The 18322-nt window shown below is 37.8% G+C and overlaps 1 protein-coding gene across 1 annotated transcript in view; it reads left to right on the top strand.

The window, feature by feature from the left end:
- The window catches only part of DNAH7 (dynein axonemal heavy chain 7), a 271936-nt gene that overhangs the window by 125208 nt on the left and 128406 nt on the right, over positions 1-18322 (top strand). Inside the window, exons 30-35 of the mRNA XM_006078127.4 lie at positions 3848-4096; positions 8725-8874; positions 11013-11195; positions 11557-11733; positions 12762-12893; positions 14415-14639. Coding sequence (XP_006078189.4) covers positions 3848-4096; positions 8725-8874; positions 11013-11195; positions 11557-11733; positions 12762-12893; positions 14415-14639 — 1116 coding nt within the window. The remainder of the gene's footprint in view (positions 1-3847; positions 4097-8724; positions 8875-11012; positions 11196-11556; positions 11734-12761; positions 12894-14414; positions 14640-18322) is intronic.

The raw sequence follows: 18322 nt of genomic DNA, 5'->3' as shown, positions 1-18322 counted from the left end.
TGAGCACTGAAGAATTGATGCTTTTGAACTGTAATGTTGGAGAAGACTCTTGAGAGTTCCTTGGACTGCAAAGAGATCCAACCAGTCCATCCTAAAAGATCAGTCCCGGGTGTTCATTGGAAGGACTGATGTTGAAGCTGAAACTCCAGTACTTTCACCACCTGATGAAGAGCTGACTCATTTGAAAAGACCCTGATGCTGGGAAAAATGGAGGGCAGGAGGAGAAGGGGACGACAGAGGTTGAGATGGTTGGATGGCATCACCGACTCGATGGACATGGGTTTGGGTGGACTCCAGGAGTTAGTGATGGATGGGGAGGCCTGGCGTGCTGGTTCATGGTGTTGCAAGGAGTCAGACATGACTGAGCAACTGAACTGAACCCACTCCAGTATTCTTGCCTGGAGAATCCCCTGGACAGAGGAGCCTGGCGAGATACAGTCCATAGGGTCACAAAGAGTTGCACACTACTGAATGACTAACAAGCCCCCAGTAGGACACGAGCTATCATTATCTCCATGTTACAGATGGTGTAACCGAAGTCCAGAGTTGATAAGTTACTTGGGGTCTTGGCCAGTATATAACAGAAAGAGAATTGCAGCCACTTAGCCAGGCTACATCCTACTGCATTGTCTTTGTCTCTCCTTTGCCCAAAGGAAACTTACTGCTCTGAAGTGGAGTCGGTTTCTCTGTAACAGCGTTTAAAGAATTAAATTTAAGAGTGGTTAAACTGAAAGTTTGTCAATTCTAAGGTATAACTCGAATGCATGCTTTCATGTTAAGCTCTTCTGAATTTTCACTTTCACCTTCAGAGTGAAAAGAATAGTTGAATTTCTCACATAGGTTGCTGTGAAGTGAAATGAATGTTGCTCAGTTGTGTCTGACTCTTTGCAACCCCATGGACTAGGGTCTCCAGGCCAGACATGAATTCCCCAGACATGAATTTTCCAGGCCAGAATACTGGAGTGGGTTGCCATTCCCTTCTCCAGGGGAATCTTCCCAACCCAGGAATCAAACCCAGGTCTCCCACATTGCAGGCAGATTCTTTACCAACTGAACCACCAGGGAAGCCCTAAGTTGCTATAATGCTTACGAAATAGCCTTAGTGGTTTATAAAGGCATGTTTCTTAGACCTTGAAAGTGACTTTATATTTTCATATAAACTATATGTGGAATTATAATTCTTTCCAATCCTATATTATGTGATTATATGATTTTTCTAAAGCTTCTGTAACAGAGCATCACAAACTTGGTGGCTTAAAACAACAGAAATTTATTTTCTCACAGTTCTGGAGGATAAAAGTCTGAAATAAGCTGTTGGTTACCTCTGAAAAAAGGTAAAGATTCTTTAGGAAAGGACCCTTCCTTGCTTTTTCTTAGCTTCTGTTGGCTACTGACGATCTTTGATGTTCCTTGGCTTGTCATTGGTGGTTCCCTGGTGGCTTCAGCTTCTGTCCCCATCACTAGAATGGCCTTGTTTCCCAGGTGTGTTTGAGTTTGCATCTTCCTCTCCTTTGTGTTGTATAAATACCAGTCATTGGAGTTAGGGTCCAGTAGGATCTCATCTGATCTAATTACATCTGCAAAGATCTTATTTCCAGATAAGGTGACATTCTGACATAAATTTTTGAGGAACACTAAAAGGATTAACATACTACCCACTACACTGATTAAAATCCTGTTAAACTAATTTTTATATATGTTATGAGGTATGGATTCAAGTTCATTATTTTGATAAATCCAGGTAGCCTGGCATACTTTGTTCAAAGACTATTTTTTTTTAATCTTTACTGGATTGTTTTTGCTTGAGAATGAGTTTTCATATGTGTCTGGATCTATATCTGGTCTCCCTCTTCTATTCCATTGTTATATTTTGTCTATTTTTATGCTAGTAGATACTGTTTTATAATAAGCCTTGAAATCAGATAATGTTCATCTTTTAACTTTTTAACTGAAAAATATGTAAAACCACAACATCTGAAGAAGAAAACAGGAAAAATCCCTTGTGAATTTGGGTTAGGCAAAAATCTCTTGAATACACCACCAAAAGCACAATGCATGAAACAATAAATTGATAAAATAGGCTCATCAGAATTAAAAAGTTTGCTCTTTGAAATACACTGTAGGAGAATGAAAGACAAGTTAGAGGTATAAAAAACACTTGCCTATTAGATGTATGGTGAAGCACTTGTAAGTAGAATGCTTAACAAATGGTCAAAACTCACCATGAAGAAAATAAATCAATTAAAATAGGCAAAAGATTTGAGACTGAGCAAACTCCAGGAGATGGTGAAGGACAGGGATACCTGGTGTGCTGCAGTCATTGGGGTCATGAAGAGTTGGACATGACTTGGTGACTAAAGAACAACAACAACAAAAGATTTGAACCAACATTTCACTAAAGAAGACTTACATAGGGCACAAAAGTAACGCAAAAGTGTTACTCTTTAGCAAATGCAAATTGAAGCCATAACAAGATACTGTTACACACTTATTAAAAATACTGATTATACCAAATATTGAAACTCACACTGCTGAGGGGAATTTAAAATAGGACAACCATTTTGGAAAGCAGACCATTTCTTCAAATGTTATACACATACCTGCCAATGTTGTATTGTATTAGTCGCGTTGTATTAGTCATTCAGTAGTGACTGACTCTTTGCGACGCCATGGACTATAGCCCACCAGGCTCCTCTGTCCATGGAATTTTCCAGGCAAAAATAGTAGAGTGGGTTGCCATTCCCTTCTCTGGGGGATCTTCTTGGCCCAGGGATTGAACCCAGGTCTCCTGCATTGCAGGCAGATTCTTTACCATCTGAGTGTACTATCCAAGTATTCCACTTCTCAGTATTCACTTGAGAGAAATGAAAGCATTTGTCCATGCAAAGACTTGTGTGTATGTGTTTATGGCATCTTTATTTATTTCCAAAACTAAAAACAATGAAAATGTCCATCAGCAGGAAAATGGATTTAAAAACCGGCACCTCAGTATGGTGGACGACTTCAATGCAATGAACTATTGATATATGCAGTGACATGTTTGAGATTTCAAATCTTTATGCTGAGTGAAAGAAGACAGATTTAAAAAAGTAGTACACATAATGTGTAATTTCATCCATATTAAAGTCTAGGCAATGAAAATAAAAATAGAAACAGAAAGCAAATTAGTGTGTGTCGATTGGGGATGGAGGTAGGTGTGAAGGAGAGGAAAGAGGAGGATTACAAAAGATCATAAGGAAACTTGTGGCGATGGTTGATATGTTGATTATCTTCATTGAGTTGGTGGTTTCACTTATCAAATTATGCCCTTTAAATATAAGCAGTTCATTGTATGTCAGTCATACCTCCTCTGCTGCTGCTGCTGCTAAGTCACTTCAGTCATGTCCGACTCTGTGTGATCCCATAGACGGCAGCCCACCAGGCTCGCCCGTCCCTGGGATTCTCCAGGCAAGAACACTGGAGTGGGTTACCATTTCCTTCTCCAGTGCATGAAAGTGAAAAGTCAAAGTGAAGTCGCTCAGTCATGTCTGACTCTTAGCAACCCCATGGACTGCAGCTTACCAGGCTCCTCCATCCATGGGATTCTCCAGGCAAGAGTACTGGAGTGGGGTGCCATTGCCTTCTCCAAGTCATACCTCTATGAAGCTGTTAAAAATACTGAGCTATTATTTAATGGCTCTATTTTCATCAGTATTAAATATGAAGATGTGAGAAATTTTATCAAGTTTATAAACATATACATATGTGTATAGATGTACACATATACATACAAACATATATAGAAAGATAATATGAGAGTTTATAGCTATGTAATGTTAATATTAACATCTGAATCATCTATCATCAGGGTATTACTTCAGATTTGTTTCCTGGGGTGAAATTACCAAAACCAGATTACAACGATTTGCTGGGAGCTATCAAAGACAACTGTGACTCCATGAATTTGCAAATGACCAGATTCTTTTCTGAGAAGATTCTTCAGATATATGAAATGATGATTGTGCGTCATGGCTTTATGATTGTTGGAGAACCATTTGGAGGAAAAACCAGTGCATATCGCGTCTTAGCTGGAGCATTAAATGACCTATGTGAAAAGGTAAGTGTGGTATTAATCCATTAATTTACCAATAATCAGCTTTGTGTAGGGTAGAATGTATGGTCACTTAAAAGGATACTTTAATGCAGCAACTTAAAATTATCAAAATACAGAGAAATAGAAAAGTAATATGATTCAAGTAAGAAGTTCAGCATATAAAGAATATGCCACAGATTTGCCTCAAAGCCTTTGGTTCCTTTTTAAAAAGTTTAATTATAAAGGTAACATGTTCATTGTATAAAAAAGTCTGAAAATGTGAAAAAAACCGTATACTTTCATAGAGTATTTTATAATTTCATAGGAGAGTGTATTTTATTTTTTTGGTGTTCAAATTCAAATTCAATGCAAACTTCCTCTAGTGCTGTCTGTTAGTGGTATTGTGTGTGTGTTGTGTGTATGCATAATATAATATGTATATAAGCATAGTAAATAAAGATAATTATATTATTCAAAATTACTGTCCTATTTGACTCAGTTTGATCTACTTTGATATGCTAAAAGAGTAAGGCTGTTTTAAATTCTCCAACTAATACTGCATTTGTGTCTACTTATCTTTGTATTTCAAATAATTTTTGCCACATATATGTCAATGTTTGTAGCCAAATGGGCTTTGTATCATTATACCTTCATTGTGGAGCCTCCCCCTTCAGCCAGTGTAATATTGTGTACTTGTATTATTTGCCATGGATCCCCTGTGTCTAATTGCAGTATTGCAACCCCCGCTTTTCCCCTGGATACATGTTTGCCCATGCCTGTAATTGTGACTCTGACTCTCACTGTGATTTACTTTTTTATGGGGAGTAAATAGTTTGACTTTTATTTTCTCCATTTGATGGCCTTTATCTTCTCATTGGGGAATTTAGATTCATTTGTATTTATTATCAAACTGATGTGTACTTATTTCTGTCATCTTTCCCTCTGTGCTTTTATCCTTACGTGTGCTTTCCTTGCTTCGCCTCCCTTCCTTTCCCTTTATCCATCTTGCCTTCTTTTGCTGAGTTTTTGTTTGCATTCTTCCTCCTTTGTTTTTTTATTATTATATGAACTAATTATTTTGCTATAAAAAATAAATCTCTAAAAGCCAAACGTGGTGCCACTAAAAGATATAAAAAGGTGAAGGTTATGACCATGTATTCTGGTACTATATAAAGCCTCAAAGTGACTCATTACCAGGAAATTCTAAGAGTGACATTATGGTAAGGTAAATGGGGCTTCATAGTCACTGCCTACAACATGCAGCTTCACACTAGCTCTGCTGCATTTGGGACAAAAATCTTTCTTTGATGGCAGCAACTTTGTCCTGACTGAGATATTCTAATAGAGCTTTCCCATGCTTCTGAGTTAAGGATGACATATTGTTATTCCCTTCCTGGGAACAAAGAAGAAAGCAATGACCTTGAGTTTATTTTACTGCTTCGTATTATTATTCCCATATCTTTTCTTCAGTTTGGTATTTCATGCCCCAAGCTCCACTGCTGGTGGGCAGAAAGCACTGTGGGAGAGTTGAACTTAGCATGTTGTTACATTCAGGTATGACCTAAACCAAATCCCTTGTGATTATACAGTGGAAGTGACAGATAGATTCAAGGGATTAGATCTGATAGATAAAGTGCCTGAAGAACTATGGATGTAGGTTCATGACATTGTACAGGAGGCAATGGTCAAGACCCAAGAAAAAGAAACGGAAAATGGCAAAATGGTTGTCTGTGGAGGCCTTACAAATAGCTGAGAAAAGAATAGAAGCAAAAGGCAAAGGAGAAAAGGAAAGATAGACCCATCTTAATGAAGAATTCCAAAGAATAGCAAGGAGAGATAAGAAAGCCTTCCTCAAATATCAATGCAAAGAAATAGAGGAAAACAATAAAATGGGAAAGATTAGAGATCTCTTGAAGAAAATTAGAGATACCAAGAGAACATTTCATGCAAAGATGACCACTATAAAGGACAGAAAAGGTATGGAAGCATAAGATATTAAGAAGAGGTGACAAGAATACACAGAAAAACTATATTAAAAAGATCTTCATGACCCAGATAACCACAGTGGTGTGATCACTCACCTAGAGCCAGACATCCTGAAACGAGAAGTTGAGTGGGCCTTAGGAAGCATCACTAGGAGTAAAGCTAGTGGAGGTGATGGAATTCCAGTTGAGCTATTTCAAGTCCTAAAAGATGATGCTGTGAAAGTGCTGCCCTCAATATGCTAGCAAATTTGGAAAACTCAGCAGTGGCCACAGGACTGGAAAAGGTCAGTTTTCATTCTAATCCCAAAGAAAGGCAATGCCAAAGAATGCTCAAACTACTGCACAATTGCACTCATCTCACATGCTAGCAAAGTAATACTCAAAATTCTCCGAGTCAAGCTTCAACAGTACATGAACTGTGAACTTCCAGAAGTTCAGGCTGGATTTAGAAAACGCAGAGGAACCAGAGATCAAATTGCCAACATCCGTTGCATCATTGAGAGAGCAAGAGTTCCAGAAAAGCATCTACTTCTGCTTCATCGACTACACCAAAGTCTTTTACCATGTGGATCACAACAAACTGTGGAAAATTCTTCAAGAGATGGGAGTACTGGACTGCCTGACCTGCCTCCTGGGAAATCTATATGCAGCAGGTCAAGAAGCAACAGTTGGAACTGGACATGGAACAACAGATTGGTTCCAAATCAGGAAAGTAGTAAGTCAAGGCTGTATATTGTAACCCTGCTTATTTAACTTCTTTTTTTTTAATTTAAATTTATTTATTTTAATTAGAGGCTAATTACTTTACAATATTGTATTGGTTTTGCCATACATCAACATGAATCCGCCCCTATACAGAGTACATCATGCAAAATGCTGGGCTGGATGAAGCACAAGCTGAAATCAAGGTTGCTGGAAGAAATATCAATAACCTCAGATATGCAGATGACACTACCCTTATGGCAGAAAGCGAAGAAGAACTAAAGAGCCTCTTGATGAAAGTGAAAGAGGAGAGTGAAAAAGTTGGCTTAAAACTCAACATTCAGAAAATGAAGATCATGGCATCCAGTCCCATCACTTCATGGCAAATAGATGGGGAAACAGTGGCTGACTTTATTTTCTTGGGCTTCCAAGTCACGCAGATGGTGACTGCAGCCATGAAATTAAAAGATGCTTTCTTCTTGAAAGAAAAGCTATGTCCAACCTAGACAAAATATTAAAAAGCAGAGACATTACTTTGCCCACAAAGGTTAGTCTAGTCAAGGCTATGGTTTTTCCAGTAGTCATGTATGGATGTGAGAATTAGACTACAAAGAAAGCTGAGCGCTGAAGTATCGATGCTTTTGAACTGTGGTGTTGGAGAAGACTCTTGGGAGTCCCTTTTACTGCAAGGAGGTCCAACCAGTCCATCCTAAAGGAAATAAGTCCTGAATATTCATTAGAAGGACCGATGCTGAAGCTGAAACTCCAATACTTTGGCCACCTGATGTGAAGAACTGATTCATTTGAAAAGACCCTGATGCTGGGAAAGGCTGAAGGTGGGAGGAGAAGGGGACGACAGAGCATGAGATGGTTGGATGACTTCACCAACTATAGACATGAGTTTGAGTAAACTTCAGGAGTTGGTGATGGACAGAGAGGCCTGACATGCTGTAGTCCATGAGGTCATGAAGAGTCGAACATGACTGAGCAACTGAACTGAACCGAACTGAAAAATAAAATGGTTGTGAATAAGTAGAGCACAGTGAAACTATTCTGTATATGTTGTAATGGTGGATACATGATATAATGTATTTGGCAAAATCCATTGAACTGTCCAATACAAAGAGTAAAGCTTAGTAAGCCATGGGATTTGGTCAATAACAAGGTATCTGTATCAGTTCATCACTCATAATAATGCACCATACCAATGCCAGGCTTTAATAATAGGAGAAACTGTGCGTGGGGTGGGAGGTAGAGGGAATATATATGAATATATATACAGTACTTTCTGTTAAATTTTTTTGTAAACCTAAAGCTCTTCTAAAAAACCTATCAGTTAGAAACATAAAAAAGGTTATGCCCTAGGTCTATTAATATCTCTTATTAATTCCACATAACGGTTTTCAAGGTTTTAGTGGAAACTGTCAACTTACCAATATAAACTTTTTCACAACATGAAAATGGTACATATTTCCATATCTTTTAATTATTTATTTTTCACTCAAATAATGTTTTGCAGCGAGAATCATCCAAGTTCAGCCCATGGGGCAAATTCAGCCCCAGGCCTGTTTTTGTAATGCCAGTGAGTTTAGAATGGTGTTAATATTTTTAAGGTTTGTAAGGAAAAACAGAAAAGAATATCTAACCTGTAAAGCATATAATAACTACTGTTTATAGATCTTGACCAACATTTACTGATTTATTCCTAAGTATCTTATGAGTTTTTAAATCCTATTGTAAATTGTACTTATAAATTTTATTGTTAAGTTTTTCATTGACATTATTTAGAAAATACAATCAATGTTTAGATAATGAATGACCTTGTACTCTGGAACCTTGTTAAGTGAACTCTTTACTTCTGATAGTTTCCTTTAGAGTCTTTAGGATTATCTACATACACCATCATGTTTTCCATGAATCAAGACAGTATTCTTTTAAATAAATAAATAATTGTTTTCTATTAAGGGGTTAATGGAAGAAAACAAGGTTCAGATTACTGTTTTAAATCCTAAGTCCGTCACCATGGGTCAGCTGTATGGACAGTTTGATTTAGTGTCCCATGAGTGGTCCGACGGGATCCTTGCTGTCAGTTTCAGAGCATTTGCTGCTTCATCGGTAAGTGCTAACACTTTGCATGTCTATTTGGAAAGGCTGTGAGAGCTCTGATTTTTTCAGTTTCAAGTAAACTTTTGTACTTATAGTTCAAGGTACATATTTAAAGTGCAGTACTGAATAGTCTGGCAGAGTTTCTATGAAGAGCACTTGTGAGTCTCTACAAATAGACGGCTAGAGACCATGGGGGCAGGCATATCCTCCTCAGTATGCACAGAAGAAAGGGCACAAGGAAAGGAGACTGAGGAGAGCATTTCTGGTGCTCATTTTCCAGGCTAGGTGACCCAGCAAGGAGAGCATCTGAATAACAGGATCCTTTTGATCCATCAGCAACATTCTTTGCTTGCTGCTCAGCTGGCTGTCACTGTCACACCTACTAATTGGTAGATAGACTCTAGTGCTGAAAGAGCAAATTGCAGACCAATTCCAGTACTTCCCTCTAGTGTGCTGGGAGAGCATGAGCTGTCTGTGGAAAAAAAAAGTGAGGGATGTGCCAGCTGCTGACCTCTGGGAAGGGGAGTGGGAACTTGCCCCTTCCTGGCATACCCTGCTGAGGGGCTGCTGTCCACTCTAAGAAAGGCCACAGACCAATAAATGCTAACTTGGTTGTTGTGTTAGCAGTCTCTCCATGGACTATGATCAGATAGAGACAGCTTGTTAAGGCTAGTCTTACAGGGAAAGGGGCCTAGGCTAGAGACATTTAATTGTTTTGTTAAATCATATATATATATATATATATATATATATACACACACACACATATATATATATATATATATATATATATATATATGTTAACCTTTATTCTGACTACCATACATCCTAAATTTGGTGCTGTCTACTCATCTACTCATTTAAGGACAAGACAGTCATGAGTCAGTGTAATGACAGAAAAGCATTAAATCGCAGCTGTACTTTTATTTTCCTAAAGGACCTTGAGCCATGAATAACATGAGGATCGGCTCTAATGGGGCAGAGATCTTGCGCAGTGTCAGGAGGCACAGGTGGGGCACACAGAGATCTGGGACCACTGATGAAACTTCTCAGATCCTTTCTTGTCACAGTAAATGTGCTCTGGCCCAGATTAATGTGTGAAGTCTCTAGATAATGTGTGCTATTGCATCATTTATACAGAAATAATCACGAGATACCTCTCATTTTATATTTAGCTACATAGTATGTGTTATATTTTCCAGGAAGCTGCATCTCATAAATATTAGTCTCAGGAAGGTTAAGTAGCTGTCCCCAAGTCACACAGCTGGGAAATAGTAAAGCCAGACTAAAAGTGAGGTCACTCAGTTGTTGCAGCGCCCACCTGCTCACCGTTAGGGGAGTGTTCCTCAGAGTGGAGCCTAACAGGCTTAAGAACCCAACAGCAGTAGGAAAAGTTGATCTGAAGGTTTTCTCTCCAAGACAACGCACTCTTCCATGCTTCCTGAGCATGGCCAGAACTAGCTTCTGAGTGTGGGTATGATTAATGCTTTTGATCACAGGATAAAGTTGTTGAGGTGGATTCAAATCTCTCACTACTTCAACTCAAGTGTGCATTTGCTGAAGGTGAACCCGAGGCATCATCTGTGTCCACAGGATGGCTTCTTCATTAGGGTCTGGAAAAGAGAATCAGTTTTTCTCACTGTGGGAATGTGAACATTATATTGATTTTTAATGCCAGATATTATATGACCACAAGACAGTTCATTCCAAGAAGGATGTGTATGTGGGTGAATTCATTCAGTGGAGGGAACAGAAAATTTGACTTAACACACAAGAATAATTGATCTGTATGAATACTAAATAGAATGTCTATACAGTCAGACAGTCTGAATGAAAATTGTTTTCCCTGGCAGTTGCATTTTTTTTCACTTTTCTAAAATATGTTGTATATGATTTCAGAGACATTAGAAAACATGTTATAATTTGTTATAAGATGTTATAATTTGTCTCATCCATGGCACATATAGGCTTCTTTAGTGAATATGTATGTATATTCACATGCATATGCACTCTATTCCAAAGGTGCCTTTACATTTTGATGGTGAAATTAGTTTTAGGAGATACATTTTAAAATTGTAAAATAACATGAATGAACTGTTGCCTTCCATAACCATTTTTGCCCTTTATTCACCATCTGAATGAACCAGACACCAGATAGAAAGTGGTTAATTTTTGATGGGCCAGTAGATGCAGTATGGATTGAGAATATGAACACTGTGCTGGACGACAACAAAAAGCTATGTCTGATGAGCGGGGAGATTATCCAAATGTCGCCACAAATGAATCTTATTTTTGAGCCGATGGATTTAGAAGTTGCTTCTCCTGCCACTGTAAGTTCTCAATTTTCACATCTGCTAATAAATTTGAAATGTTATAAATGTGTTTATTGCTTAGTAATTTTGACTCTAGCTGAAAAAAAGTATTTATAGAATTCATTTTAACAGCCATCTGTGATTCTCCAAGGGCAGACATGTCTGTTGACATACTTTGACAATAATAAGAGTCAGGGATATTTCCCTCTTTGTCTAGGACCATTTGGTAAAGTCATACATGAAAATTTAGATGAGGAAATTTTATAAAAGTATGCCTTTTCCCCCCATGAGTTTCCTGAAAACTGTAAGAAATAGATGTACCGAGTCATCCTTCTTTTATAAGCAGTACCTTGGTGGTAAACAGTGATTGTTTTTCCAGGTTTCCAGATGTGGGATGATATACATGGAGCCTCATATGCTAGGCTGGAGACCACTGATGTTGTCTTGGATAAATCTTTTACCTGCTACAATCACTGTTATTCAGAAGGAATTTATAATAGGCTTATTTGACAGAATGGTTCCTGTTTCTGTTGAATTTATTAGAAAACATACAAAGGTAAGAGGGATGAAAGTTTTAAGATTTAAGAAATAAATGGAAAATCCAAATTAGCCATATATATACATTTTAATTATGTATATATATGGTATTATACATTATGTTAATGTTTAATTATGTATATATATGCTATTGTATGTATATATGTGTATACATATATGTATATATATGCTAATGTTAATTCTGTTAATATTTAATTATGTATATATATGCTATTATACATTAATTAGCCATACATATACATTATATATATAATTAATATATATATAATATATATACAATGTATATATATAATATATATATATTCAATGTATATATACATATATATACATTGGAGAAGGCAATGGCACCCCACTCCAGCACTCTTGCCTGGAAACTCCCATGGACGGAGGAGCCTGGTAGGCTGTAGTCCATGGGGTTGCTAAGACTCAGACACAACTGAGCGACTTCACTTTCACTTTTCACTTTCATGCATTGGAGGAGGAAATGGCAACCCACTCCAGTATTCTTGCCTGGAGAATCCCAGGGACGGTGGAGCCTGGTGGGCTGCCGTCTATGGGGTCGCACAGAGTCGGACACGACTGAAGCGACTTAGCAGCATACATTTTAATGTCTACTTTATTGTCAACTACCAGATATTAAAATAATTTCTTAATTATTTTGATTAAAAACTCTTATTAAAGTTTAAAATTTTTAATTAATATAGTTTCTCAAAAAAGTATTTTAAACAAAGCATCTTATGGTTTGAGAAAATGTATGGATGATAATCTTTTCCCTTAAAAAAACAAACTTGAAGTCCTACCTAATCACATCTAGGTGAAAATATTCTAAAAGATGATCTCTCATTTCTGATGAACTATCATTTTAAAAATAGTTTCCCTTTTGTAAAACTAGAATTATAATACTAACACCTTTTTGTAGATGTTATGGCTGTTATAACTAAATGAGTTCAATAAAAATTAGTTGATACTGTTTCAATTAGTGCCTCATTTAAACTGCTTCATGGACTTTTTTCTCTGATTTTTCAGGAATTATCTCCTACTTCAGATACAAACTTAGTCCGATCCCTAATGAATCTGATAGACTGTTTTATGAGTGACTTTGCTGATGAAGTCAAAGTAAGAGAGAGAAATGATCGAGAAACTTACTCTTTACTTGAGGTAAGTCTATGTACTCTTTACATGAGGTAAGTCTTTGAATCTTGCAATAGAAAAGGATTTATTGCTTTCCCCAGTAAATTTTCCTAATTAATTAACCTCATTTTTCCTGGAACTGGAGGCTGGATAATGGGTGGAAGCTGAACAGTGAGAAAGAATCAGGTCCCAAATACCAGGTGCTGATAGGAAAACTCCTTGCCTGGTGTTGTATTAAATCATGAAGTTTGGGTGGAGCCCAGTGACCCCCCACAGATCTGCTACTGATACCTTGAATCATTTGGCCCAGTCTCAAAGATGATGGCAGCTCTGTTGGTAAATAATCTGCTTGCAGTGCAGGACCTGGATGCGATCCCTGGGTTGGGAAGATTCCTTGGAGGAGGGAATGGCAACCCACTCCAGTATTCCTGCCTGGAGAGTATCCATGGACATAGAAGCCTGGTGGGTTGCAGTCCATGGAGTCACAAAGAGTCAGACAAGACTGAGCAACTGAGCACAGCACACGGCAAAGATGATCAGTCCCCAAAATGTCAATGACCATTTGACAACAAGGTTCACTTCCCTCTTCAACCTCCAAATTATAATTTATTTTTTTTCTTCCCTAATGTTTCTCCTTTCTCATGAGATATAAATATTTAAAATATATGTGTGTATATAAATATTAAGAATGAAGAAAGCAAGAAGATATATAATCTATTTTGTTTTAAATATAGCAATAAAATTATCAATAGACCTTCAATCTTCTTTAATAAAAAAATACTTATTGCTAATGGTCGCACTTCTAATGTAGTCAGTGTTACTTTTCTGCTTATTTTTTTATGAAATGCATTTTAAATTTCATTTAAAATAGTTTTCAAAAAGACTCTGAATAATCTAGGAGGTGTCAAGCTAGAGTTCACAACTTCTATGAGTATAGTCAGAACTGTTTTAGCTTTGTCATGGAAAAGGAGATTTGATTTTAAAACAACCAAACAGACCTTCTTATTTGAGCGGTGTCTTGTTCTGTTCCCTCTGCCTGAGCCTGATAAGAAAGCTTTCAGGACTGTGGTTCTAATGATACAGTCAATGCTCGGGTAATTACTACAACAGGTAAATAAAAGTATATGAATTTGTTTTACTTTACAAAACATTGTATCAAAATTTAATAAACATATATTGTGAGTTGATTATTCTTTATTAAAGTATGCTTTTTTACTTTAATAAAAAGTTATCTCAATATTCTTTTTAATATCAAAGTTCAGCTGTATACTTGAATTAGCACCTGATTTACCAGACTAATCATTCTAAGTTTTCACTGTGCCTAGAATTTATGCTTTGCATTATATTGTCTTCTCTGATAGTCAGATTTTATGACATGTAACTTAATAGAAAAAACTAATTATTACAAAATCCCTAGATTACCTACTACCATATATCAGTTTATTCATTTCCATTCAAAGATATTAATCTGGCTGATCTGATTTAAGCCTCAAGGATGGATTACAGTTATTCTTTAATGCATTCTATCTTCTCATCTCTCCAAATCAGGGCATTTTTCTGTTTTCTTTGATCTGGTCTGTCGGTGCTTCTTGTAAAGATGATGATCGGTTGAAATTTAGTAAGATTCTTCGAGAACTAATGGAAGGCCCGATTTCAGATATAACTCGAAATAGATTTAAATTACTGAGTGGAACTGAACAAACATCTTCAAAACGACTAACTGTTCCATTCCCTGAAAAAGGAACAATTTATGATTATCAGTTTATCACTGAGGTAAGAGTTTTGAAGCAAGATCTGCACCTGTCAATCAGGCAGGGTTTCCCTGGGAGAATGGCTCTGTGGCCACCTTGTCACCACTGTCTACCTAAGAGACAGCATGGAGTAGAAGACGGTGTGCTGGATGTGAAGTCAGGCACATCTGGGTCTGGTTTCTTTCTGTAGAGCCTTGGACTGGTTTTTAATCTGCCCAAATCTTGTTTTTCTCATTGATAAAATGGGATAAATAAAAGTGCTGATTGGGCCAGTTGTGCCATTGCATAAAATCACACATTAGGACATCCAGTCCAGCAGCAGGTGAGTACCTCTCAAGGACACACCTCTGGGAGGTTCATGGTGAAGGTGAGCACATCACGGGCTGAGTTCCTGCAGGACTGCAGATGGATTGTTAGGAATTCAGCACTTTCCAAACAGAATGGACAATATACCCTGGGTGGTGTTTGTTCACTTGTTTGTTTTTCTATAACAGCTCCCATAAGTACAGTAACTGAGGGCAAAGTTTAGGCATACGTGTTATTTAAATATGGGCTTCCCGGGTGGTAAAGGACCCGCCTGCAAATGCGAATTCTATCCCTCCTGGGTTGATCCCCTGTAGGAGGGCATGGTAGGCCACTCCAGTATTCTTTCCTGGAGAAATTCATGGACAGAGGAGCCTGCTGGGCTACAGTTCATAGAATTGCAAAGAGTCAGACACGACTGAAGTGACTTAGCATGCATGTATTATTTAAATATATGCAGATTTTAGTGAAATTGATATCATTCTATATCCTCACTGGGCAATTTCATATCCTTCTTCTTCCCTTAATAAAGAGATCAACTCTATCTCACTGATGATTCTTTAATAAAGCTTATTTTTCTAAAAGTCCCTATATTCTACCATTTCAGTGGACCGTGATCGATTCAGTTTCCTAATCTTGCACACTGAAGTGTTTTTGTTGTTTTAGTTTTAGTGCTTTGGTGAGTATTCTTGTATACAAGTCATTGTTTACATATCTGATTGTTTCTTTAAGATAGGTTCATCAATGAGAATTAGTGTATCAATTTAAAAATTTTTATGATTCTTGAGAATCATATTGCTGAACTCACCTCAGAAGAGACTCTTCACCCTGCCAACTGCAAGATACCTTTTTATCTATGCTAATTTTATGATATCCTAAATTTTCAGAGCACTTTTCAGTTTATTAAGTTTTCCTACAATCACTTTTATTTTATTTCCCAGTGAAATGGGAAAGATAGGATTATTTTCCAGATTTTACCATTGAGGGAATTGAGGTTCAGAGATGCTTGGTGGTTTTCCCAGGATTGCACAGTCTCTAAACGACTACCTGTTCCAGGTTTTCTGATTCTTAATTTTTCCTTCCCCATAAGGTGGCAAAAGTTTCATGTTAGAAAGATTATCAAGAATATCAAAGGAGCATTGTTTCTTCATCAGTTTTAGAAAGTTCTAGTAATTTCTTTGAAATACTGTTTTTTGAGTAATGAAAATTTAGCCTCCTCATATTTTCTACTCTGTGCTCAACACTTCCAAATGATACAAAAATGAATAAAGGACAGTAATGTCCTGTGTGAGTTCCTGAACTCTTCAGGAGAATGTCACGTGTCAGTTCAGTTCAGTCACTCAGTCGTGTCTGACTCTTTGTGACTCCATGAATCGCAGCATGCCAGGCCTCCTTGCCCATCACCAACTCCCAGAGTTCACCCAAATCCATGTCCATCAAGTCAGTGATACCATCCAACCATCTCATCCTCTGTCGTCCCCTTCTCCTCCTGCCCTCAATTTTTCCCAGCATCAGGGTCTTTTCAAATGAGTCAGCTCTTCATCAGGTGGCCAAAGTATTGGAGTTTCAGCTTCAACATCAGTCCTTCCAATGCACACCCAGGACTGATCTCCTTTAGGATGGACTGGTTGGATCTCCTTGCAGTCCAAGGGACTCTCAAGAGTCTTCTCCAACACCACAGTTCAAAAGCATCAATTCTTCAGTGCTCAGCTTTCTTTATAGTCCAACTCTCACAACCATACATGAACATTGGAAAAACCATAGCCTTGACTAGACGGACCTTTGTTGGCAAAGTAGTGTCTCTGCTTTTTAATATGTTGTTTAGGTTGGTCATAACTTTCCTTCCAAGGAGTAAGCGTCTTTTAATTTCATGGCTGCAGTCACCATCTGCAGTGATTTTGGAGCCTAGAAAAATAAAGTCTGACACTGTTTCCACTGTTTCCCCATATATTTGCCATGAAGTGATGGGACTGGATGCCATGATTTTAGTTTTCAGCATGTTGAGCTTTAAGCCAACTTTTTCACTCTCCTCTTTCACTTTCATCAAGAGGCTCTTTAGTTCCTCTTCACTTTGTGCCATAAGGGTGGTGTCATCTGCATATCTGAGGTTATTGATATTTCTTCTGGCAATCTTGATTCCAACTTGTGCTTCTTCCAGCCCAGCGTTTCTCATGATGTACTCTGCATAGAGGTTAAACAAGCAGGGTGACAATATACAGCCTTGATGTACTCCTTTTCCTGTTTGGAGCCAGTCTGTTGTTACATGCCCAGTTCTAACTGTTGCTTCCTGACCTGCGTACAGGCTTCTCAAAAGGCAGGTCAGGTGGTTTGGTAGTCCCATCTCTTTCAGAATTTTCCACAGTTTATTGTGATCCACACAGTCAAAGGCCTTGGCATAGTCAATAAAGCAGAAATAGATGTTTTTCTGAATCTCTCTTGCTTTTTAGGTGATCCATACACTAGGACAAAAGAGTTCCATATGTCAAGGTCCAGGAACCTGGGGCATTTTTGGAAACAGTAGACTCATCAGTGAGACTGGGTTGTGGGACACTTGAAGATGTAAAGGAAGATGGGTCTGAATTTTAATATACTTTGAATGACCACGAGCTTAAAGTGGATTTTGTAAGAATGGAGAGGGCAGTGATGTTTTTCTAAGGACAGTTAACATATTTTTGAAATTTTTGTTATAGACACTGCCTTAGCAAATGAAAACTTTAGTTCACAAAGCTAATAGGATGCAAAGACACAGTGTAATGTTTCAGTTTCAGTTCAGTTCAGTCGCTCAGTCGTGTCCGACTCTTTGCGACTCCATGAATCGCAGCACGCCAGGCCTCCCTGTCCATCACCAACTCCCGGAGTTCACTCAAACTCACGTCCATCAAGTCGGTGATGTTACTTCATAATAATAATAATCTCATGTTAAGAAATCTTGTCTCTTCTGGATATCTCTTACACATCAACATGAATTTAGCTAATAATATTGAGCCATACACTTAAAAATGGTTGAAGTTAAATTTTAGGTGTTTTTTTCTTTATTACAATTAAAAAAAGAGACATACTACTATAATAAAATAGATAACTAATAAGGACCTGTATATAGCACCAGGAACTTTACTCAGTACTCTAATGTTGTGTATGGGAAAATAATCTAAAAAAGAGTGGATATATGTATATATATAACTGATTCACTTTGCTGTACAGCAGATACACAACAGTGTAAATCATCTATCAGTTCAGTTCAGTTCAGTCGCTCAGTTGTGTCCGACTCTTTGCGACCCCATGAATCGCAGCACGCCAGGCCTCCCTGTCCATCACCAACTCCCAGAGTTCACCCAGACTCATGTCCAACGAGTCAGTGATGCCATCCAGCCATCTCATCCTCTGTCATCCCCTTCTCCTCCT

The sequence above is a fragment of the Bubalus bubalis genome, chromosome 2 (genome assembly GCF_019923935.1).
Source record: "Bubalus bubalis isolate 160015118507 breed Murrah chromosome 2, NDDB_SH_1, whole genome shotgun sequence".
In the NCBI taxonomy this organism is placed as follows: domain Eukaryota; kingdom Metazoa; phylum Chordata; class Mammalia; order Artiodactyla; family Bovidae; genus Bubalus; species Bubalus bubalis.
This window is presented reverse-complemented; position numbering and strand designations above follow the sequence as displayed.